This window comes from Lepidochelys kempii, chromosome 6 (genome assembly GCF_965140285.1).
Source record: "Lepidochelys kempii isolate rLepKem1 chromosome 6, rLepKem1.hap1, whole genome shotgun sequence".
NCBI lineage: Eukaryota > Metazoa > Chordata > Testudines > Cheloniidae > Lepidochelys > Lepidochelys kempii.
Genome location: NC_136385.1, coordinates 100,300,870 through 100,326,095, shown reverse-complemented (window position 1 = coordinate 100,326,095; position 25,226 = coordinate 100,300,870). Strand labels below are relative to the sequence as shown.

The following is a 25,226-nucleotide window of genomic DNA, read 5'->3' as shown; positions in this document are numbered from 1 at the left end:
GATGGGCCATTACCTAGTCAGTGGACAGGTGTCTACATCACAAAAAAGGATTATATTTGGAGAGCCTCAGAAAAGAAGCTAGGGATTGAATTATCCATACTGAACTTCACTCTTATCTGTACTGTTCCCTTCCAGTCTAGTACAGGACAGATGTCGGTTACAATGCTTAATGAGCTACGATGATGAGAGCGATGTAAGAACCGATATAGTATAGGAATAAAACCCTGAAGTCTTAAATTCTTGGTGGTAATCAGATATGTATTCAGTGTGTGACAGCATTAAAGGATGTTTCCACAGTGCACTCCACTAGTTGGGGAAATCCTCGGGTATAACTCCTAGTGAGCACACTTATTCCATGGGAAGGACTACCCTAAAATGAATAGGCAGTGCCATTTTCATAGAACACAAGATTCATCCTTAGCCTGATGACTTCCCTCACCACCAGCTTTGCAGGACTCCCTTCTGATAGTTGGGCAGCTGTCTCAAATGCTTTGTCTCAGACCATTGCGCTCAGTTGACTTCTACTGTACTCCCGTTTTTGACTTCCTTTGTTTTCTTTTAGTGTCTTAACTATAGCTTTCTAATAAAGAAGCGAGGAAACAGCACTTCAAACAGTGGTGTTTTTAATTTTCTCATTACAACTGCATTCCAAATCAATTAAGCATTGGGTTATTCCAAGAGCTATTAATTATAGCGTGTCAATTATAAACAATTAAGTGGAATCATGTAGATTGGCTGGAAATTACTGAGAATCATATTGTTAGCTGCCGATATATCCCAAAAATTGCAGAATTGTTTGTATATGACGCTTTTCCCCCAAAGCTGCTGGCAGGGATGAGAAATTAGTCTTCATTTCCATGTGGAATACACTGCTAATATTTCTCTCTCCCAAAGCACAGTCTGTAAACACCTACAAAAAACCACCGTTGGGCTGGAACCTTTGGGGGTAATCAACATACTACTTCGTTTTTAACACACTCAGTCTCTTTGTTTTAAGGTTAGATCACCATTTATACCTCTCCTACCCATCTCTCTCTTTTGGCCCTTAGTTGAATTTGTTGCCACTGAGAACTGCCTTTGCAGCAGATTGCTGAGATGTTGCTGATGTCAGCAGCACTAAGACTGCATTAGAGAATCCATGTTAGTTAAAATGATGTTAGACTTCACCAGAGTGATGCTGCTGCAGTGTAAAGCCATTTGCTCTGAGGCACTATGTGCATTCTCCCAGCAAGTGATGTCTTCAGCTTTGCTTTAATTGAAAGCAAATATAATAGTAACACTTTACTCTTCTATAGCACCTTCCAGCAAACTACTTTACAAACACTAGGGTGTGAAATTCACCCTGCTGTGGCAGTCTAGCACCAGATCCTCTGCCGTGCTTAAGCCCTGCAGTTGATGCTGCTAGAGGTGCAGCCCCAGAGAGCATAGGGTGTCCATGCATAGGCCAACATGGAGAGTGGGCAGTTATATGGATCCAGTGCCCACAGAGGGGCTGTGGTTGCTATTCTGACTCAAGCTGGAACAACAGTCATGGGGATGCTGGGCTGCATTCCCAGACATTGTCTCAGCCAGATGGGAGGATTTTGTCTCCCATGTCTTCATCGCAACCTGAATTCCACCCATTAGTTATTTAGTATTTGTGGTAGTGCCCACAAGATGCTAAGGTGTTGTACAAACACAAAGGAAGGAACAATCCCTGTCTCCCAAAATTTACCCTCAAAGAGCCAGATTTTCAGAAAAGCTCAGGATCAGATTTTTCAAGTGCTCAGCACCCACGATTAGGGTCAGATTTTCAGTAGAGCTCAGCACTCAATGTGTGAAAATCTGGTCACTTAGTTTGTTGCTAAATTGATGCTGACCACTTCTGGCCCTATAAGACACAGCAGACAGATGGAGACCAGAGGAAAGTGGAACAAGTAGGTAAGGTGGCCAGACAGTGATTAGCCGTGCAATAATAATGCAAAGTTCTCATGGCACAATAGATTTTTCTTTTTTGCTATCTATTTGTATAGACACTCCTAAATCACATTACACCTGTAACAACCTCCTGCTTCTGTAATGTGTGCTTTCTGCTTCTGTTAAATCCTCACTGCCTTTTCTACTTCACACACATGGATGAGAAACACATGTGGCTAATAGGTTAATGCACTGATTGCTTCATTGTTTCCTTCATTGCATACCCCCGTCCTAACTCTTCCCCACGTGCACAGTTGTTATTGTTCCCTAAGCAGGTAGTTTAGTTGAAATCACTTCAGACTTTGTTGTGTGTGCTTTTTTTCCCTTTGGGATGTGGAAGCAAATGGTACAAACCTGTTTCCCTCAGGAACTTCTATTGGGCGACTAGCCCAAGCTTCACAGGTGGAAGATCAAAGCATTCTCCACTGTTGGGCTGCTCACCTTTCAGTCCTTTCACACTGTTTAATATCCAAAAGATTTTCCTATTTAAATTTTTCAATGCAGTGAGTGGGCTGTTGAGAAGGAAAACCACTTCTGAAGGAACAAACCTGTCTGTTTTCTGCACTTAGAATAGTCCGATCAGTTAAAATTAAATGTGGCCCTTTCCTGGGAGCACCCCGAACCTCAATGTTGGGAGCTCTTTATTCCTCCCTCCTCAAAGGTTGGATGACCCTTAGGACCGGTGGACCCTGAGTTCTTAGTGCTGGGGCAGAGCAGGCCAACTTGGCTCAGCTGGCTCACAGTCCATGTGGGTACAGCAGAATCTTGGGGTTCAGCATCTGTTGTTCATCTGGGACTCTAGCTCAGTCTCAGGCCCAGGAGAGACAATGGTCACCTCCCCTTCTGATGCTGGCAGCACTGCTAAAGCTGCTTCTCCCCTGTCTCCCTACAGCCAGCTCAGGCTCTGTTCTCGTGTCCCAGCCATTTGTAGACTCTCAGGTTGCCTGGCAGGAATGCCGGTCCGGACCCAGGTCTGCAGTGTGTTGAGGGATGTGTTGGAATTGCAGGCTATTGAAGAAATTGTGTGTGTGTGTGTGTGTGTGTATGGGGGGAGGGGGTGGTGGTGGTTCCTGGTCATGCTTACAGGTTGGAAAGCTATGTAGAAAAGTGTCCAAATCAGTCAGTATGTGACAAGCAGCTGAAAGCAGAGTGGGCTGAGTTGTGCTTCTCTGCCTTAGGGAACAGCCTGTTTTCTCTCTCTGTGTGTTGGGTTCTTTTGTGTCATCATTCTGAATTCTCAGAAGGAACATAGTGTCACATTACAACCTTCCAGCAGGAGTGTTTGTTTTATGCTGTGAACATAAGTGGGTCTGCCTCTCCCCAGGCCATCTGCATCCCTCTAGCACAGGCCAGGCAGGTAGTCTCAGTTTGTGTTCCAGTCTCATCCTCAGGACTGGTTTTGCTGGTGCTGCTCCTTGGAACTTTCCTAATTGGCAAGGTGCTATGTAAACTTTGCAAAAGATTGTGTTTTTTAATTGCTTCAGGAGGGATGTACCAAGTGCATAGGGCAGTGCTGCAGAAGAGCTGTCTGAGTAGGCTTGATGGAACTAGATTTTTCCCCCCTAATTTTTATTTTTTTATCTTTATTTTTAAGATGAACTACTTATGTTTCCGTTTGCTGCAAATGAATCAGAGGCTAGGCTGGGGACTAGGGTTCGGGTGACCAGGCGTCCAGTTTTGGACCAGAACACCGGTTCAAAAAGGGATCCTGGCGGCTCCGCTCAGCACCGCATGTCCAGCTCCTAGCCTTAGGGGCTGCCGGGGGGGGTGTGTCCGTGTGCTGCCCCACCAGCAGCTCCTATGGGGGTGGGAGGATCAGGGCAGGGAGGAACTAGCCTGACTCATGAGTGCTCAGTGGGTGGCTGAGGGGTCGCGTGGCACTCACCTCTCCTGCTGCTGTCCGGCCCTTTTCTCCTCGCATGGCTGGGCTTGAGCTGCGGCGCATGCCCAGCAGCGAACCGCGATCTGTCTGTCGCCCCATTGCCAGCACCCAGGAGCTCGAGGTATATGTAGCCCCGTCTCTGAGTGCTGGAAATGGAGCTGCACCCCCACCCCCTTAACTCCATTGCTCCCTGTCACACTCCCCTGCACCCCCATCCCCCCATCATTGCATCCCTCCCCATCCCAACCCCCCCACACCCTCATTCCCCTCACTGCATCCCTCCCCCATCCCATCCCAGCCCTGTACTCCTTACAACACTCTCCCACCCATCCCCTCCACCTCCCAGACCAGCCACTTCCATGTCCTTCACCCCCCACAGCCCTGCACCCCATTCACCTCCATACACTGCTGCACTCCCAATATGTCCCTATACACCCTGTGCCCCGCACATCCTCATACACCTGTAGCCTTCTGCCTCCCTCTGCATTCCCATTCACCCCACATACACCTCCACACTCTTCTCTCCTTCACTGCCCCCTCTCAGCCCCACCCTGCTCTTGTCCTTGGCCTCTTTCTCTCCCCATCCTCTCTCCTCCACCCTCCAGCCCCCCTGCCACCATCCTTTCCCCGCCAACCCACTCTCCTTCATTCCTGGCTGGGTGATTTAGGCAACCCCTGGAAAAGTGTATGAAAAAATGTCTCTGCATAGGCAAGTGTGTGCATACATGCATTGTATGTGTGTAAGAGACTGTGTCTTTGTGTAGGGAGGTGTGTGTATTGCCGCATGTGTGTATACCTGTGTGAATAAAATTTGCAGCCTAACTCTTTGACTTTTATTCCTTTTGCTGGCTTGTGCTCAAAAAATTGATGACATAAAATATGTGTATTCATTTCATAACAAGATTTTAAAAGAGAAGGGAACTCTAAAAGAAATGTATTATTTTTTAAAAAGTGAATGTTGTTGACTAGTAATTGCAGAAGAGCTAATGTATCATACATTTCACCTCACCTTTGTCTAGTTACATTATAAACTCTTTGTTGCAGACTCTCTTATGTGTATGTCCAGCACCTACCACCGTGGAGCCCTGATCTTACTTGGGGTCTCTAGGCACTAAACAACAATTGTAATAGTAAATAATGTGGAAGTAATGTGTTAGTGCATGATAGATGTGTACACATGAATACACGTGTGTATCTGCATGTAGCTGTGGGAGTCAGTTTCTACAGATTTATTTATATAGGTATTTGGACAGGTGTGCATTTCTGTGGTTGTGCTCTATGGATTTGTATTTGGGCTTCAGAAGTGGGCCTTTAATAGACCCATTGCAGCTATGACAATGTGTGGTCCTAATTCTGCACATAAAATTAAATAATTTTAGTGAACAAAAAACATGGAGCTGGTTACGAAAAATGGGATGAGGGGAGGGAAAGAATCATGAAAATCTTTGTGAAATTTCATTTTTTTTAAAAAAAAATTAACCTTTTTGACTATTTTGCTGCCAGCTCTAGTGTCCTGTAACAAATAAAACCTGGACTTAAGATAATACATCTGTCAAAACAATAAATATGCCTGTTTGGGCCTTGCAGGGAAAATAAGCACATGAGAGAGGGTGGGGGACAGCAAGCTACCGGGGGCAGGGGGAAATGGAGTGAGTGGGGGTGGGGCCTCAGGAAGGGCAGGGAAGTGGGCAGGGCCTCAGGGAAGGGGCGGGGCAGTAGGTTGGGCAAGGGTGTTTGGTTTTCTGGAATTAGAAAGTTGGAAACCCTAACTAGGGTTTGGGTTAGGGCAGCACTGACGGCAGAGCTGCAGAGGGCTCCCTGCACAGCTGAAGGGCCCATGACCCCAGGGTGAAAGGTGCAGGGGGAAGCTGTGGTCCTGGCAGGGCAGAGCAGAGAGATCCCATCGGGACTGCATGGAGGAAGTGGAGAAGGAGACCATAGCAGTGGGGGAGGCCACCCTGCTGCTGAATGACTTCATCCCTTGTCAGGAGTCATTCAGCAGTGGGGTGGCCGACCCTGAGCCTGGGGTCTCATCCTCCTCCTTGTGGCCCTGGCCAGGGGTTCTGCTCTGCCCCCTCTGCTCCCAGGACCACAGTCTTCCTTGCAGCAGCAGGGATCTGGATAAAGCTGCAGAGGGAGCTCTGCACTGCTGCAGGGCTGGTGATGCGTAATCCCTGCAGGCACAAGGCAGGAGACTGCAAGCCCTTTGTCTGATACCGATTGATATTCTCATGCAATTACTTGCCTCCAGGAGCTGGGGATTTAAGAAAAATACCAATAGGAGACTCGTGCTAAAATTGTGCGAGTTGGCAACAATGAAGATGGAAAAACTTTTTTTTAGGTCATCTAGCTCTTCTCTAAGGGGTCAGTGCAGGATTGTTTCCTACTGTACATTCTTACAGGATATTAATCCCTGAACTGTTTTTCTAGGCCCCAATCCTGACAACTCTACAACTGACTTTAGTGGAAGCAGGGTCAGACGTCTAAGGAGCAAAGTTCTTACTTGGCACATAGAACAAACTCTCCAGATCCAAGCATTCAAGTCATTAACTACTTCTTAATCCTTAGCCACAAATAAATGATTAAAGCAATATATCCAGAATACCTAGGTAAAAAGCTCTTAAGTCAATGTCCACAACACAGTGTGCATCCTTTTAGTAACAATAATATTTTACATTTCACCCTTTTGCCCTGCCTTAACCTGCTTGCCCATCAGTGGCAGGGGTTTTGCTAGGTTAACTCTTATCGAGTGTTGTTAGAAGTCTCATGTGTAAGCCTCTCTGTTCTAATGCAAAGCATGGCTATTCTGTTCATGCAAGTGCAGAAGGATTTCCAAGGCTTGGCTCTCATTGCATGGCTCTTTCAGAGGTTAATGGCAGTGCAGAAGCAGACATTTAATGCAGCTGGTAACATTAGTGTCTTCTGATCAAACAAACAGGATCTTGCTTTCCCCACTGGCATCCTCTTGCTGGGAAAAGACCTGTGTCAAAACACACACTTTCCTTTGAGGGCTGCATATTTGCCAGTATAGTGTGTGTGTGGATTCATCATTGCTTTCAATGAGGCAGATTAATTCACCCTCAATATGATTTAACAAACATTGCCCTGGGAAAAGTCCATTCTGATAGTGGTTTATTTTGAAATACAATAGGGGATTAACAGAACTGGGATTTTGTTTTTGCATTTTCTAATACCCTGTTCTTCTGCAATACGTTTGTCTTATAATAAAATAATAGTATTGCAGAGCCACTTGTAATGCCTGTGAAATGAATTCATTTATTCCTATGTAGTCAACCAAACATATAAGTAGAGCTGGTAGCAACACCTATGTTGAGGTTCCTTGACATTCCAAGACCATATTTTCAGTTGCTTATAACTTTGTCAGCCTTAAATTGTTGAGGCTGAAATTTTCCATAGGGGGTAGCTGCCTTATGCTGAACTTTTTTGGGAAGTGTCTCCTGAAATGGGTGAGCCCTATCTGAGAATGAGGTGAGGGGAAAAATACATATTTTCTATTTTTAAAAAGAAGAAACAATCCATGGCCCCAGCATTCTTACAGTGGTTTCAGTGAGAAGCTTTGAAGCAGGGACTTGGAATTTGTCAAGATGAGTTGCCCTGGTGTCAGGGATATGCTCTGTGAACATTCACCCAAATTTGATCAAGTTATAAGTTTCTGAAAAATTGCAGTTCACACATGCTCCATCCCTCCATAAGTCCTGTTTGCTGACTGGACTGCACCACCCTTGCAGTGTCACTCCAGTCCAGGGCTGCAGGGGCTGAGTAGGACATTCTTTATAATTGCTCCTCGTGACTGCAAGGGGCCACTGTGATGTCGGGCACCAGAACTGAGATAATGGACCAACTTCTGTTGGTGAGAGAGACAAGCTTTCGAGCCACACAGAGCTCTTCTTCAGATCCTTCAAGCTCTGTGTGGCTCGAAGGCTTGTCTCTCTCACTAAATAAGCAAGGTCTCCCATCACCCTCACAGAGCTTGGGAGACAGACCAGTCCTTGCTTGCAGACAGCCCCCCAACCTGAAGCAAATACTCACCAGCAACCACACACCCACACAACAAAAACACTAATCCAGGAACCTATCCTTGCAACAAAGCCCATTGCCAACTGTGTCCACATATCTAATCAGGGGACACCATCATAGGGCCTAATCACATCAGCCACACTATCAGAGGCTCGTTCACCTGTACGTCTACCAATGTGATATATGCCATCATGTGCCAGCAATGCCCCTCTGCCATGTACATTGGCCAAACTGGACAGTCTCTATGTAAAAGAATAAATGGACACAAATCAGATGTCAAGAATTATAACATTCAAAAACCAGTCGGAGAACACTTCAATCTCTCTGGTCACACGATTACAGACCTAAAAGTGGCAATTCTTCCATAAAAAAGCTTCAAAAACAGACTCCAATGAGAGACTGCTGAATTGGAATTAATTTGCAAATGGGACACCATTAACTTAGGCTTGAATAAAGACTGGGAGTGGATGTGTCATTATACAAAGTAAAACTATTTTCCCATGTTTATTTCCCCCCCTACTGTTCCACACATATTCTTGCTGGAAATGGCCCACCTTGATTATCACTACAAAAGCTTTTTTTTCCCCTCTCCTGCTGGTAATAGCTTACCTTACCTGATCACTCTCATTACAGTGTGTATGGTAACACCCATTGTTTCATGTTCTCTGTGTATATAAATCTCCCCACTGTATTTTCCACTTGCATGCATCCGATGAAGTGAGCTGTAGCCCACGAAAGCTTATGCTCAAATAAATTGGTTAGTCTCTAAGGTGCAACAAGTACTCCTTTTCTTTTTGCGGATACAGATTAATATGGCTGCTACTCTGAAGGCTGAGATAACGTATCTCTTGTACGCTCAATGCTCCCCCTTCTGGCATCCAGAGAACTAAGGTCTATGGGACCTGTGCGATGGATATAAAAATGCTGAGTACTCTGAAAAAATCAGGCTTCTCACATGGGGAACTTGAAATTAGTTGACATTTTTGGCCTTACTTTCTGTGCCTCTGTTCCCCAAGAGTAAATGGGAATAAAGCCACAGCACCCCACAGTAGCATTGTGAAGATAAATTCTTTGATGTTTATATAGGACTAAGATACTACGATCAGAGCATCATAGAAAAAAACCCATGGGGAAATTAATAATTCTGTATCCAGAGCAGGGTTTGGATGATGTGCTGAAAGTAGTACATGGGACCAAACACTGAATGATGAAGATAAAGAGAACTATTGAATGGCTACCCATTCAATGAGCACCATTTATCCTATACACTGAACAATCCTATGGAAAAAACAGTACGTGCTTATGTAATCAAAGACTGTATCGTAATACATATGCAGAGGCAACCTTAAGTCTGGCACTTCCTAACTTTTGAGTGCTTGACTTTGCAACCTTAATGTTCTTTTAGCATAGTTGTAGTTGATGTAATGTTTAATTACAATGCACTGATTTTTATATCTGTTAAATGGATTCATGTAGATCAGAGGTCCCCAAACTGTGGGGTGTTCCCCGCTCAGGGGGCATGGAGGAACTTTCAGGGGGGCATGGCTGGGCCCGGACTAGCTCCCATGATGGACGGGGAGGGAACGCCACCCAGCCCTGCTCTGCCACCAGCTCTGCTCCAGCCGCGCCCAGCTCTGCTCCTAGCTGCGGCCCTGGCTCCTGGCCCTGTGCCCATCTCCACTCCCAGCCCGGTCCCAACCCCCAGCCTCGGGCCCCGGCCAGGGCTCCACTCCCAGCCCTGCCCCCAGACTTGAATCCCAAAAGCAGCCTTGGCCCCAGCCTTGCCCGCAGCTGTGCCCCCAGCCTTGGCTCCCTTACCCCTATCCATTGCCTCCCTCCTGGAGGGCGTGGACCAGGGTTAGGGGGGAGTGTGACTCTGAAAAGTTTGGGGACCACTGGTTTAGATCATCAATCAATGAGATATCAAATAGTTCAACTGAGATGGTTTTATTAAGTCATATTGTTCTAACTAAAGATCGCTTAACACAAATACAGAAAGTGGGAGGTCAAGATTGCTCTAACTTACTCTGCCAGGGATGCAAGTTGCAGTGGTCACTGTTCCAGATTGGTTATTTCATGTTTTATTTTTGGTTTTTATACTCTACATTTACTTCTTTCTAGAATGTGCAGTTAGCTATACACCTAGCATCATCCAATCACCATCAAATGTCATCCTTGCAGGCAACAGTCTAGACCAGTGGTTCCCAGACTTGTTCCACCACTTGTGCAGGGAAAGCCCCTGGAGGGCCGGGCCGGTTTGTTTACCTGCTGCGTCTGCAGGTTCGGCCGATCGCGGCTCCCACTGGCTGTGGTTCACTGCTCCAGGCCAATGGGAGCTGCTGGAAGCGGCGCAGGCCGAGGGACGCACTGGCCACCGCTTCCAGCAGCTCCCATTGGCCTGGAGCAGCGAACCGAGGCCACTGGGAGCCGCCATCGGCTGACCCTGCGGATGCAGCAGATAAACAAACCGGCCCAGCCCGCCAGGGGCTTTCCCTGCACAAGCAGCAGAACAAGTTTGGGAACCACTGGACTAGAGTCTAGCCAGCATTGGGTCCACTATTCCCTAATACACTCCAAGTTTCCAACCTTTAAAATGTCATAACAGCTGTGGCCTATTCAATAACCACACTATATTGTGTGGCTAGCTGCGTAACACCTTTTTATCAATTTTCATTTTGCCCTTTGCAGTTGGAACACCCTGTACATCTTCAAGATTTATTCCTTTCTTGTGGTTTTTATAGTCGAGCCAATCACAAGCACAAAAAGAACCTTAAACTGCTGTAAAAATCAGTTATGCCATAGATCCCCTTCCATTTCTTTTAGGCCGGGGTACGTGCTGCATAAGTTTAATATGCTCAAAGCCAAATATATCTCTTGTTTCCCTTGACACAACCATGAGGGATGCTGGGAGCTCTCCATCTGGCAACATTCCTTTCCAATGATCTGTGTAAACCTCATGGCCAGTTTCTGTTATTAAAGATCCCATGTCACCTTTTTGGATGAATGAGGGTGAAAATCTTAATTTCCCAGTTAAATTCCAGTTTGGGTAATTGTGTGGTAATTGTAAATGGAATTTGCTGTTTCAAGTGGGTATGGAATTCTTCACTTTCCTAAACTGTTTTGTAGTGCTGCTGTGTATTGTTAAACTACCTCTCCATTTAATTCCAGAGGTGATTGTATTTTAGTAAAACTCAGCATTTTTACAGCCCTTTATATACTGAAAGTACCATGTCGGCACTAATTCCCATAACATCCTTGTGACGTAGAAAGAGTAATCATTATTATTCCCATTTTACAGATGGGAAACTGAGACTGAAAGGTGAAATGACTTGCCTCAAAATATAGGGAGGTTGCAGTAGAGCTGGGATTAGAATTCAGGCCTTTGACTCCCCACATTATGTTCATGCCAACAAATCCTTGGGATGTGGGGGAAAGTAGAGAGAGGATTACTGACAGAAAAGCTACTTTCCTTCTGATTCCTGGGTGCAAGCTGGTTTCATGTGCTAGTTCAGTATTAAATTTACATGTGAAGAGAACTACATTCAGTAGGTTTCTGTAGTATGTTGGTCATTCTGCAGGTGGAGGATCCATCCCCAAAGTAATGCTTAAGAAAGTACCTGTTTTAGGAAAAAATTTGATTTTTAGTAGACAGCAATTTCTTTAAATTATTCTGTACCCACAAATTGTTCTTCTCCTGGGAGAGAATTGTAACCCATTGTCTAGTTAATGGTGTAATCACGCTGGTATGTTCAAATTGTATGTAGTCAGCCACTTCACAATACTGCTTCCCCATAGATGCAGTAAACATCGAAGTGTAGTTCTCAATTTGAAGACGCTAAGGTACTTGGAGGGTAAAGGCAGCCTTGGTTTAGCACCAGAGACTATATTTTTGTCATCTAGTTTCATTTCATTTGCGACTTAAACCAGTGGTTCTCAACCAGGGGTACGCAGAGGTCTTCCAGGGTGTACAATACAGCAGTTCATCTAGATATTTGTCTAGTTTTCCAGCAGGCTACATAAAAATCACTAGCAAAGTTACGAACTCAAATTTCATACAGACAATGACTTGTTTATACTGTTCTATGTACTATACACTGAAATGTAAGTACAACCTTTATATTCCATTTGATTTATTTTATAATTGTATGGTAAAAATGAGTCAGCAATTTTTCAGTAATAGTGTACTGGGACACTTTTTGTATTTTTATGCCTGATTTTATAAGCAAGTATTTTTTAAGTGAGGTGAAACTTGGGGTACGCAAGACAAATCGGACTCCTTAAAGGGTACATCAGTCTGGAAAGGTTGAGAGCCCCTGAAAAACCAATGAGGTCTCAAAGTGATTATGGAGTAATGATAGTAGCCCCATAGTTAAGGTTGCAGCAGAGGTTCTGTTTAAAATGAATCTAGTACCCTCTCCTAAACCGATATGATATGCTATGTGTATAGTCAGATCAGCTTGAAAAGTAGCATGACAGTTCAAAGGCCTAGGTAGCCCTATTCTGAGGGCTTAAGCAGGATTTAAGTGACACATAGGCCTTGTGCTGACTCTCTGCATGATGGTGAATTTCACCCTTCATGAACAGTAAATGTCTGGCACTGAACACTGGATGAAGCATGTTTCATGCTAAAATCTTTAAAGCTCCCAGGATTCACGAACACTCTCACAAAAACCCAGTGGCTTTCTGAGTACTTATGAATCATACGGTCCCACAAATCATAGTAAATCAAACTCAGCCTTTTGATTTGTCAAGATGTTTGAAAAGAAATGTTTCACTAATCTACCAGGTCTAGTTCTAACCACTTCTGGTCACTAATGACTCCATAATAATAATTATTAATAAAAAATTAATAATAATTTATAATTAATTATGTAAGAATAGGATGCTAATTCCAGTGTTCTGACAAAACTCCATTTTGTGTGATTTACATTCTGCCAACTTAAAATACCTGTTGGTGTTCTAACTGGATAAACACTTCTCCACTTCTTTCCTAAATTGTTGCATCAGCTGGTGTGTCCTTAGAAGTAGTGGGTGAAATGATCTCTGTGAATAGTTTGTATAAATATGTGAAATGCTGAGGGATCCTTTGAGGGAAGGTGTCCCTTCATTTTGAGATTATCATTACAATGTAACAAGGTTCTTCTGTGTATCTTGGACATAATATTTTACAAAATTATATGTGCAGATACATAAAGATCCCGGCCATGCTTTCAATTAGAGATTTTATTTTTTAATGAGGCTTGGAAGGATTAGATTTTTATTGGTAAATGTTGATAAAGGTCGATTGCACCATACATACAAAAACTGATGAAAATATATTTCCAATGATGAAAATCAGAATTTTACAGATAGGCAAAGTTTAAAAAAAATGCAGTTTGAGAACTTATTAACATTTGATTTTAGGATATTAACTCTGTATATTTTGACATATGATGTTGATAACTTGTGCTTTAAAGGACTTTTTGAATGTCAGAGTCTATTGTCATTAAGTAACTATTTCCTGCAACTGTGAAAATGTTTTTGGATGTTTTTCTACATTTTCAAATATACTGATTTCAATTATAACACAGAATACAAAGTGTAGAATGCTCACTTTATATTATTTTTTTATTACAAATATTTGCACTGTAAGAAAGATAAATAAAAGAAATAGTATTTTTCAATTCACCTCATACAAGTCCACTCCGTCCTACTTCTCACTCAGCCAATCGCTAACACAAACAAGTTTGTTTACATTTACGGGAGATAATGCTGCCCACTTCTTATTTACGTCGCCAGAAAATGAGAACAGGCGTTTGCATGGGACATTTGTAGCTGGCATTGCAAGGTAATTACATGCCAGATATGCTAAACATTTGTATGCCTCTTCATGCTTCGACTTGTAGGCTTTAAAGTTTTACATTGCTTTTGTTTCTGAGTGCAGTTATGTAAAGAAAAATCTACATTTGTAAGTTGCATTTTCACGATAAAGAGACTGCACTACAGTACTTGTATGAGGTGAATTCAAAAATACTATTATCTTTCTTACAGTGCAAATATTTGTAATAAAAATAATATAAAGTGAGCACTGTACATTTTGTATTCTGTGTTGTAATTGAAATCAATATATTTGAAAATGTAGAAAAACACCAAAAATATTTATAATTAATTTAAATTGGTATTCTACTGTTCAACAGTGTGATTAAAACTGTGATTAATCACAACTATTTTTTAAATCTTGCAATTAATTGTGATTATTTTTTAATTGTTTGACAGCCCTAATATATATTAAAAATCAATTTCTACCAAACCTATTTTTAACATCCTTTGTTTTGCATTTCAGTGGCTGTTCCCTCAGCCATGCCAGCTTCTGAGCCCAAGACTAACGGGCACCATCCAGCTCCACGACTCTCTGTTTCTTCCCGGACCACTGTGGTCGCCACCATGGAAACCACCTCCCAGGGCTTGCAGACAGTCATGAAGTGGAAAACGGTGGTGGCCATTTTTGTTGTGGTTGTAGCTTACCTGGTAACTGGAGGTCTTGTCTTCCGTGCCCTGGAGCAGCCTTTCGAAAGCAGCCAGAAAAATACGATAGCCTCAGAGAAGGCGGATTTCCTTCGGGAGCATATTTGTGTGACCCCACTGGAGCTGGAGACTCTGATTCAGGTGAGACATGTGAGGAAGACAGCAACTCACGGTGAAGGAGGAAACTTTTTTTTTTTTGAGCCTCTTCCTGGAAGTTCTGAGAAATGAGCTTAATATTTCATTGCTAAGTCCAGACCACAGGGTGACTGGAGGGCTCAGGGGGATTGGCAATGAGGTGGGGCGCATTCCAGCTTGTAGTCTCTGGTTTGAATCCAACCCAAATGGGTAGTGACAGAAGTTATCACCTGAGAGCTGTTTGGTGGCCTGTGTGAAATGAATTGGTCTCATTCCAGGTTCCACTCAAGAAGTGTTGGTATTGCCAACATTCACCATCCCAACTGGCAGCCTCAACAGAGGGCTCAAAGACCAAATGGGTATAAGGACTTGATAATCCTCTTTAGCTGGTGCCTCCCAGTCAAGATATTGTGAAAAGGTCTGCATTGCTGCTGGCTGTGCGGTACATGTTCCTGTTTGCAGTGCTTCTAATCTGGCAGCTTTCACCAATGCTGAATTCACATTAAAGCATCATTTATTTGTTGTTAGGCCTGTGCACACTAACGTAAGAACATTTACGGCTTGACTGATAAAGCTGGGGTTCATTAATAAGATGACTATTCATTTAATAAATGAGTCATAAATAAATCATACACCAAAAGTCCAGAATTCTTGTAGTGAAAATCTGTTTTGATGAGGAAGATTAGAATTTCACTTCAGAAGAGTGACAACACTTGCTTTATTCTACAGTAGTGTCGAGGGGGCCATGTTCTGTGCTGGTGTAGATCATCTGAAGTCAGTGAGGATACACTGGGGTTGAATTTGGCCTGATGTGTTTGGAATTTCAGTCTGAGAATGTTCTATCCCTATTTACTGGGAGCAGCTCAAATTGCAGCACTGAAGCTCAATATTGAGGTACATGAGTGAGCTTTATTGATGAGGTCTGCAGTGCATAAGTATTCACACGCCAAAGCATAGCTCCCAACATTTCAAGTGGCTAACGTGGGACACAGCGCCATTTATGTCTGGCCCCTCTCCCCCTCCATAGCTAGAGACAGAGGTGTGTATGGGCCAAATTTGGTTGGCATTGTAATCTAGCACACTTTGTTGCAGTACCACTCAAATTTGGCCTGTGAGCCCCTCCATCTGCATCTATCGAGGGGTATGTCCTGAGTGGTGCTGCAATCCTGTGTGCCAGGTCACAATGCCACTTGGTTTTGGGGCCCTCTCAAACAGGGAGCCTGGAGACTCCAACCTCCCATCCCAAGTGCCCCCGAATGCAGAAATAGTCACTTCAACTGAGGTAGAGGGTTTTGGCATTCAAAGTGGGATAGTCCTGAAAAACCTGGGACTGTTGGGAGGTCTGCTCAAGTCCTGTCCTAACCTTCATTAGGCTCAGCGCAAAACCTGTGATGGATTTTGTGGCAGACAGCCTCTTTTTAGTTTCAAAGAAATTTAGGTCAGAAGGGACTATTATGATCATCTAGTCTGACCTCCTGCACAACATAGGCCACAGAATTTCACCCACCACTCCTGCAAAAAACCTCACACCTATATCTGTGCTATTGAAGTCCTCAAATCGTAGTTGTTCAGTGTTCTGACCTGGAGTCTGGAGAGGATGGCCCTAAAACATTGTAGGTGGATGTTCAGATCTATTCTCAAATGCAGTGCAAAATGTTTGCAAGCAAACTTGAAACTATTTTATACTCACCTGGAATGGAGTTTTGTGATGGATCCAGAACTGAAGCAAGAGGCTTGCTTAGGTTCACAAAACCTTTGCATGAAGCTGAACCCAATTCCTCCTGCCTGGTCAAACTGTTGAGAATCTCACAACTCTATAGTTCACAAGAGGAAACTATATATATTTTAAAAGTGTATAAATTTTGACATCTGGCAATTGCTTATCTTATATCTTGCTCTCGCAGAATTATGTTATACCCAACTGAGAAAAATGTAGCAACGTATATATTTTATACCATGAGATTAATTTAAGGCCTATATACATGTTTCTGATGGACCTGACCATCAAATTGCAGATCTGAATTTGCATCTGCATCTCCCCAAAGCACAGTGTGTTCAGTTCTGGTGTTTTTCTTTATAAGAACATATGTACAGGCAGGAGTTCAGGATGAAGGTGGAACCTGGACTTGTATCTGAACTTTTCCAAGTTGAAAGCTTCTGATCTGGGATTTTTGCTCTGATCCATTTCTAATACACATCATGTGAGGGCTACTGAGGTCAACATTTCCTGCTATTCTTGAGGTGCAATACATAATGGAGCAGTTCTAGGAATGAATATTAAAGCAAGAAATTTGTGTGCTGTATGTGTGAAAGTCAATGATGAAAGATATGCAAAGTTCTTGTTTTTCTAACAAACACTTTTTCCTGCCTATTAGAAATTCTATCTCAACAGGATGCTAAAGACTGCTGCCTATAGAGTGCAACACCAGGATATTTCTTAATGTCATGTAGTCTGAACCAGGTTTCAGTTCTCAAGTGTACACAATATTTTGTCCTTTCTTTTACCTTAAAAGGTGGTGGCATTAATCTCATATACAGGCAGGTTGTGTCACTGCAAGTCAGATATTCTGAACAAACCTTATCTCTCATAAATTCAGTTTGTCCTCAGGCATTTCACTGGCTAACTGGGAATCATTTCTAAATAGTAAATTAAACAGGTTTAGCAGAGTGACATACTGAATAGCTTAAGGCCAGCTAGTGTAAAATATTAAAATGTATTTTCTCAATAAAGAAGCATTCTATTTGATTCTTATGAATGACTGGGAATAGGTAAGCATGGCTCACAGCTGTGGTGAAATATGATGATACATTATAAAGCTGCACTTGTAACTGAGCTGAGTGTAAGAACACAAAACAGTGTTTCAGATTATTGTCAAGGGGTTAACATTTTTGCTTTCTACCTTTTATGTTGATTTTAAAAAGTGATATCTTCCCTTGCTGGAACAATGGATTACTGCAGTGCATCAAGTGTTGGCCTGCCTGTAAGACCATGAGTTCAGAATAATGGAACTGATGGGGTAACCTCCTTGGGTCTTGGCGGTGTTACATGTCTTCATCTCAAAGCTACACTTAGGGGTGATGTTTATTATTAATTCAATTAGACTAATTTTCATTGTGTAGATGAATGCATAGATCATACTCCCTAGAGTTATAATGAGGACTCAGCTCTGAGCTACTGGAGTACATTCTCATGGAACAGATCCAAAAGGGGAATGAAAGGGAGACTTTAACCATAGGCCAGGGTCTGTGCTCTTTCAAGCTGGAGTAGCCTTTGTTAGAAGGGGGAAGTAAGGAGAGGCTGTAGAGAGGAGATGAAGCCTGTGATGAGTTTGCAAGGTCAAACCTCTGACGTGAGCCCTAGGTCCTATGTCCCCTGGAAGGGTCTTGCCTTGGGAGGCAAAGCACAGAAGGAAAACACATGGCAGCTGCGTAGATCTAGGAGAACCTCGGTGTGGCTGAAAGGTGCTCTCCACACTGATCCCCTCTTCTGCATTCCAAAAACATTTGTATTGTGGCACAAACACTACTTGTTTTATTGAGAGAGACCAGAGATGATCCCAGGCTGTGAAGTTCAGATGTGCAGGTGCTCAGATACGACTGATAAATGCAGTATAAATGTCTAGATGGGGGGAATCCAGATCCAAATAGCCTCAATAGCCTGGTCAGATATAGGGCTTTTGTTTCACCTGTTATAGAGACAGGGCCTGTCCATGAAATTCAGGGAAAGACGTGAACTTCTCAAAGTTTGTGTTTGCCAATGGCATTCAGTTCAGGCCTATCTCAAATACTGATGCCTGCTGCGGTACAGGGTACAGAACAGTTTCTCCTAGCAATAACTACATTGTCTCACTGCACAGCTGGTGTTATCCCAGTTTGCCTGAAGTGAAAGTTTGTAGTTTTGTCAGCACACAACTGCTTCTTAATATGAATATACTGCAGTGAAAATAACTCATTAATTAGTGCTTCATGCAATCTATGACCTGGCTTCAATGATATTATAAACTATTGTAAATATAGAGGAGTGAGGAATGGACAAAATCAGCTATTGCACTACTTTTTAATTGCAGCCCCTTCGGATGTGGGTACTTTCATTAGACTGATCTGAAATTGAATTTTGAGAGGAAAAAAGAAAGAAAAAGGTCTAATGTAGTAAAAAGAAAACAGACCTGACTGCCTCTGTTGAGTTTAGCTCTCTGATTCCCATTTGGATAAAGTGATATAAGATTCAACAAAAGATTAGACAATTATTTTAATAAAAATAAGATCTGCAATTACACTTGCTAGGGTAAAATCACCAGGATTACTAATCCTCATGGTTCAGGGCCTAAAATAATCAGTACCCTCTCTTTATAGTGTTGCACAATGTGAGAGCATTATGAGGAGGTTCCATCTGCTTCTGAAGTAGTAGGCATTACCCTTTGCTGGAGACAGAGTAGAAGACTAGATAGACGATAGGTGTGTTTTGGCATGGTAATTCCTTTGGGCATGGTTACCAAGGCTGGGCTCCATAAACTAATTTAGGTGTTGCAATGGCAGCATCATGGTCCCTAACTTTTAGGTGCCTAGAAAATCGCAGTAATACATCACTGTAATCCACAAGGTCTGAGTTAGGCTTCTAGGCTCCCTGTACAATGAATGGAGAGAGGCAACTAAGAGTGTGACCCACAAAAGCCACCATGCTAGGCTGGGAGCAGCCTAAGCCAGCCATTGGGAAATGCCCACTAGAGGGGTGTGTGCTAAGCCCTGCTCCTCTCTCAGAGATAGATGTCTAGCTGCAGGGAGGCACCTAGCCCTTTTAGCAATCCATGGACAGGACCCTGCCACCTGGAGCTTAGGCGGCAGATAGGCATCTAGATGCCTAGAGGGAAGCAACCATGTGCTTCCTCAAAGGCTGAATCATAGGTGCCTAGGCAACTTTTACCTTGAAAACTTAGGAGCCGAGTGAGTTTAAGCACCTACAGGGCTCAGCAGGAGTATTGTGGATTGCACTGGAGTCAAAACTGGGATTTAGGTGCCTAAACCCGAGACTTAGGCAGCTAAGACTGGGGTTTAGGTGCCTAAGTGCCTTTGTGGATCTGGGCCAAAGTCCACAGTCGGTTTTCACTCATTCGTCACCCAGTAAGATCCTCAGAATTTGATCCCATATAAGTAGGTGTGATGGTGGGTGACTACCTTAAGAGGTTGCCTGGATTTTTGATGGGTTGCTTTCTTCTCCGTGCTCCCTCAGAGTTTAATTGAGAAGCATTGGTCATCATAGCCCAAATACACAGATCTGGGAACCAGGTCTTATTATAAGGGCCATTACTGACTAGGAAGGTAACAGGAAATAGTATGAGAACAGAGAGTAGGTAAGGAGGGAGGCTAGTCAGTAGTTACTGTCTGGGGCTCAACTATTTGCACTGCTGGGGTGTGCATTGAGTTTTTTTCCCCTAAAGAGCAGAATTAGTAAAGAAACTTTAAATGCTGTGGTCCAGATCCATAAAAGTCCTTAGGTGTTGCAATGCCTAAATTTTAGGCACCTAGAAAATCACAGGAACAACACTGCGATCCAGAAAGCCTGGCTAGGCTCCCTATATAACGAATGGAGAGGGATAGGCGCCATAGAATACAATCCACAAAAGCCAGCATCACAGGCAGGGAGCCACCTAAGCTAGTCCATGGGAGATTCTGACAACAGTAGGGGTATTATACCCCCACCCCTCTCAAAGAGATAGGCACTTATCTCTGCTTGGCAATCCATGAATGGGAGCCCATCTCCTGGAGTCAGGTGGCTTAGCTTCCTAACCAGTTTCTTGCAGGAATGAATTAGACACCTGCCTCACTCAACGCAAAACAGACAGTGAAGGAGGATGTGGTGGTGACTGGAGCAGGGAACTGGGCCCTGGGTCACCCACCTCTCTGGTGGATGTCCAACTGAACACTAAACTATACACTCATTTTCTCTCTTTCATTATCTAGCCACCGTGAAATAGCTTCAACAGGAGAGATTAGAGGAGTCCTGTGTCAGAATATCCCACAGCTCAGTGGTTTGCACATGTGCCTCAGAGGAGAGAGAGCCCAATTCAAATCCTTTCTACCCTGTTAACAGAGAGGCAGAAATTGTACCTGGACCTTCCCCCATTGCAGGTGTAGTTCCTAACCCCTGGGTTATAAGTGCGGCTGTTTCCATATTTTGAATGGTCCCTGATTCAGTAGGCAGCCTTTGAACCCACCTACCAGATCAGGCCTCACACACAAGTTAGGTGGCTGAATGCTGATCTTCCCTGGTTTGTGAATTGCTCTGGGGCTTAGGCAGGAGATAGGCACTGAGACACTGAGAGGGAGGCAGTGGTGGGCGTGCCTGGAGACTGAAATCAAGGCACCAAGGGAACTTTTACTCTGAAAATTTAGGAACCGACAGGATTCGGCAGGAGTTTTGTGGATTGCAGCAGAGTCAAAACTGGGTCTTAGGTGCCTAAACCCGAGACTAAGTCTGGGATGTAGGCCCTGAAATATCTTTATAGATCTGGGCCTACCTGCCTGACAGGAGCACTGTTATTAGCCAACCTGTGCTGGCCCTTTGACAATAGACCAAAGAGAAATTGGATGACTTGAATGAGATGGAAGAAAAAAGCCCTAAACAGAGCAGAAAGAGGGACTTTTGAACAAAATACTGAAGGAGGTGTGAAAAGACTGGCCATATAGTATAGAAAAGCAATTGTAAACTTCTGAGAGTTGACTCTCTTGTGCATCCTGTATATGGAAACTATTTTCTGTACATGTCCTCATCTCCTTTCTGTTCCTATTCTTCACTTCTTAGATTATAAACTTTAGGAGAGACAAAAAGAAAGCTATTAGATTTCTCCAAATCACATGTGATCCATTTCCTATAAGAGTAAGGGGACAACATTCAGATAGATTTCTAATATTAGATTCTAAGTAGTGCTTGGGTTGTGAATTCTTGTGGGGAGGTCTGGTGCTAAAACACAGGATAAGAAGGCAAGAGATTTAAATTTAATTCCTGTTTCTATCACTGATATACTCTGTTTCCTTGGGAAAAGTCAAACATTTTGTCCTGCAGTCTCCCCATCTGTAAAATGTGTATAATAACACCCGGTTCAGTTCATAAATATTTGTCAAAAAAACCCACTTTGAAATTCCCAAATAGAAGATGCTGTAGAAGTGCAGAGTACTAGCAGCCAGAGTCAGCTCATGTTTGGAGGGCCTAACTAACCAGGAATGTCAGCTTTCATTCTAAAAGAAAATAACTTTCTAAAACTTTTTTCCTTGTGAAGAGTCTTGAAAATGTAGCAAGTGCAAACTGGTGACTGAGACAGAGAACTTGGAACTGATTGTTCCTGAAGATCAGACTCCTCACGCTTGAAGTTTGGGCTGGCCTTCAAGTGCTCTTCACTTCTGATAATCAAGCCACTTACAGTATCTGGATGTCTAAAATATGGCCTTGGGGCCCAACCTTGGCATACATTTTTGAATATCTTGGAATTTGGCTCCAACTTCTCTGTGCCTCAGTTTCCACGTATCTAAAATGGGGATAATAATTGTCTGTTTCTCGGGGGGATTATAGTAATTTAGTAGTTAATGTTGTAAAAGACTATACAAATCCTAAACTCACCCAGCTGTTCACAAAATGTTTCAATGGTTGGTGACCTTACAGGTCCCAGAACAGCAGCTTATTTGGGCAACTGTCCATTGCAAAGCTTTTCTAAATTTTGGCAACACCTGGGTTCTACTCCTGCAGCAGGAGGATAGGGGGATGGAACCTGAAGATTGTGTGCTTGCTCCCTTAATTGAAACGAGCCATCTACATTTGGGATGTATGCTGAAGGATCCTCATATTAACTCTCTGGGCTAGTTAGCTAGCACTAGAAGTGCTACAGTGGTGCAACTGCCCTGCTGCAGTGCAGCCAGTGAAGACGCTCCATGCCAATGGGAGGGAGCTTTCCCATCGGCATAATAAAACCACCTCTGTGAGAGGTGGTAGCTATGTTGGTGGGAGAAGCTCTCTTGCTGACATAACACTGTTCACTCCGGCGCTGAAGTCTGTGTAACTTACGTCGCGCATGGGGGTGGCTTATTCACACCCCTGAGTGATATCCATTATACTCACATAAGTGGTAGAGTGTACAAGCCCTAAGACTCTGCATGTGTGGGAGGGCTGGCTCTAGGGGGATGCTTACTCAGAGGCATTCTGGAGGGGGCAGGATGATAACATGACTGTATGACAGGCTACGGTGTGATTCCTGAGGTGAATATGTGCTCACCCAGTTTGCTGTCGATTTCATTAGCTCAGCTGGCTGGTGGTTCCTTCAGGATCCTTCTGAGGTCTGCAAAAAATGGAGAGGGATGGGCTCTAAAAGCAGCAACTTTTGTGCTTTCAGAGACATGGTTACACTGATCATTTATAAAATCTGAGGTTGTTATGTTCATCCACATTAGAGTCCAGTGGGTTGTGACCATGGAAGGGGTAAAAGTCAGGGTTTTTCTTTAACTCAAGGATGGGTGGGACAGGAGTCAGTATTATTTTCTTAGTGAGAGGGGAGTTTGGAGGCAAAGGGCCTGATTCAAAGTTCAAAGGGCCTGAAGCTAGTACAAAGACTCCCATTGACTTCAACAGGAATTTTGCTTGATTAAACACTGCATTATTTGGCTCTCATCTCTCACACTGACTTCAGTGGGAGGTTGGCCCAAGTCAGAACTGAATAAAAACTAAGTGAGTATCCCGTGTTTGTTCCGAAGTGGTCTCTTAATTAGTGTTATGTTTCTTTTCAATATTTAACAATTCAGTTAAGTCAATTTGGCTTTTTTCCCCACTTGTGCAATCCTCAGAGGTATAGTTAGGAATAATGAACCACATTCATCCCAAGTGGAATTCCACTACTGCCAGGGTATGTGTATGGTTCAGTCACTAAGACAGAGGGGCATGAGTAGCTCCAATGAAGACTATCCAGCAAGTGAAGAAATATATTTGAAATCAAATACCATTTTTTGAGACCTAAATCTGAATAGTCACACAGCACCCAGCACAGTAGGGTCCCGGTCCATGACTAGGGCTCCTAGGCACTATAGTAATACTAATACTCCCACTAATTTAGTTATCCTTACTGTGTCTAGGAAACATCCATGTAATTGATGAATAGCTCAACCCTGCATTCCTGGCACAGGCAAGGGCACATTTGTCTGTATTAGAACTGTGGGATCAGGCCGTTATAGTGATGATTTTCTAACAGGGCCCTTCCTTCAAAATAGGTGTGAAGAACTGGGGATCAATTAGAAATAGTGCAGGCAGGACTTTCCATAAATAAAGAGTGGGGACAAAGGGAGGGGAGTCTAAGGTTGAAGATAAAAGTGAAAGCTCATAAAATGCGCTTATTGCCACACTGATGGTGCTGATTCCATGCTGTTTTAAAATAAATTCATATAGTGAAATATGTAGCTGGAATGAAAGTCAAGTTGGAGGTCAGCAAAGGAGAGTCTGTAGTCCGTAGAGTCCCTCCGGTACTTGGGTGAAAACCTGATCAATAACCAACTTTCACTGATGTCAATTTAGCCAGGATGTCACCCCTGGGCTTTTCCTCTGCCTAAGCATTGCAGTTTCTTGGTTGGGCATGATACCCAGAGAGTGCCACCCAGCATGCCGGACTCAATAACCTTCAAGGAGAAGTCTGATTATGAATGGGGCCTTAGCCTGTCATTCTGTTTCAGCTTCACTTGGCTGCTCCCCAGGGGTTGCATGCTGGGAATTCATGAGACAGATTTATGAATCTTGATATACCCAATAGAGATGATGGAGAAGCTGATTGTGGCAGAAAAAAATGATCTGCAAAAATACAGAATTTATTTGGAAAAACTTGGGCTAATTAATTCCCACTCATATAAGACAATCAGGAAATGACAATATTAATATTTGCACTTACATGGCACCTTTCAACTAAGAATCACAAAGCACTTTACATGCACTGGACAAAATTACTGAGCTCTCTGGCTGTTCTGCGTGAGTGAAGACCCATTGATTTGGCCGATTGGTTACTATTTTTAGTACAATGGGCCTGATTCTTACATACACTATGCCCCCTTATACTCTGCCAGTGTAAAGGGCCCTTAAAGCGGCTGTACATTTAATTTATGTTCACTTTAAGTTCCCTTTACATGGCTAGAGCAGTATAAAAGGTCTATAATGTAAATAAGAATCAGGCCTTATGCATGACAGGGTTTTTTTTTTTTACTCTTTGCCCTAAATTTCTGTTTTGTACATTGTTAAACAGCTGCCACTTGCAACAAGGGTGGCAGCACTTCCCTGATGGGTCACATCATTCATAGCAGGATGACTCAGGCATCATCTTCATCTCCAGCACTGCTCCATTTCTCTTGACCTCCCTCATTGTTATGATGCAAGGTTATGCTCCTAACTTATAAAAATGACACTATGTAGCTCTTGTATTGCACTTTTCAAGAGGAAAATGACTTGCCTAAGGTCCCTGGCAGAGCCAGGTATAGAAGCCAGCTCTCTTGAGACTTAGTCCAGTGCTCTAGCCCTAAGTCACCCTACCTAGGATAAAAGAAAAGGAGTACTTGTGGCACCTTAGAGACTAACCAATTTATTTGAGCATGAGCTTTCGTGAGGAATTTTTTCTTATTTGTTTAGAAAAAACCCAAGCAACCATAAATACAGTAAATTTAAAATGTGTTTTTGTATTTCATAGAGAGAATTATG

General features: G+C 43.3%; 1 protein-coding gene across 1 annotated transcript in view; it reads left to right on the top strand.

The window, feature by feature from the left end:
• Positions 1–25,226, top strand: part of KCNK10 (potassium two pore domain channel subfamily K member 10) — a 93,874-nt gene that overhangs the window by 21,903 nt on the left and 46,745 nt on the right. Inside the window, exon 2 of the mRNA XM_073349364.1 lies at positions 14,199–14,521. Coding sequence (XP_073205465.1) covers positions 14,199–14,521 — 323 coding nt within the window. The remainder of the gene's footprint in view (positions 1–14,198; positions 14,522–25,226) is intronic.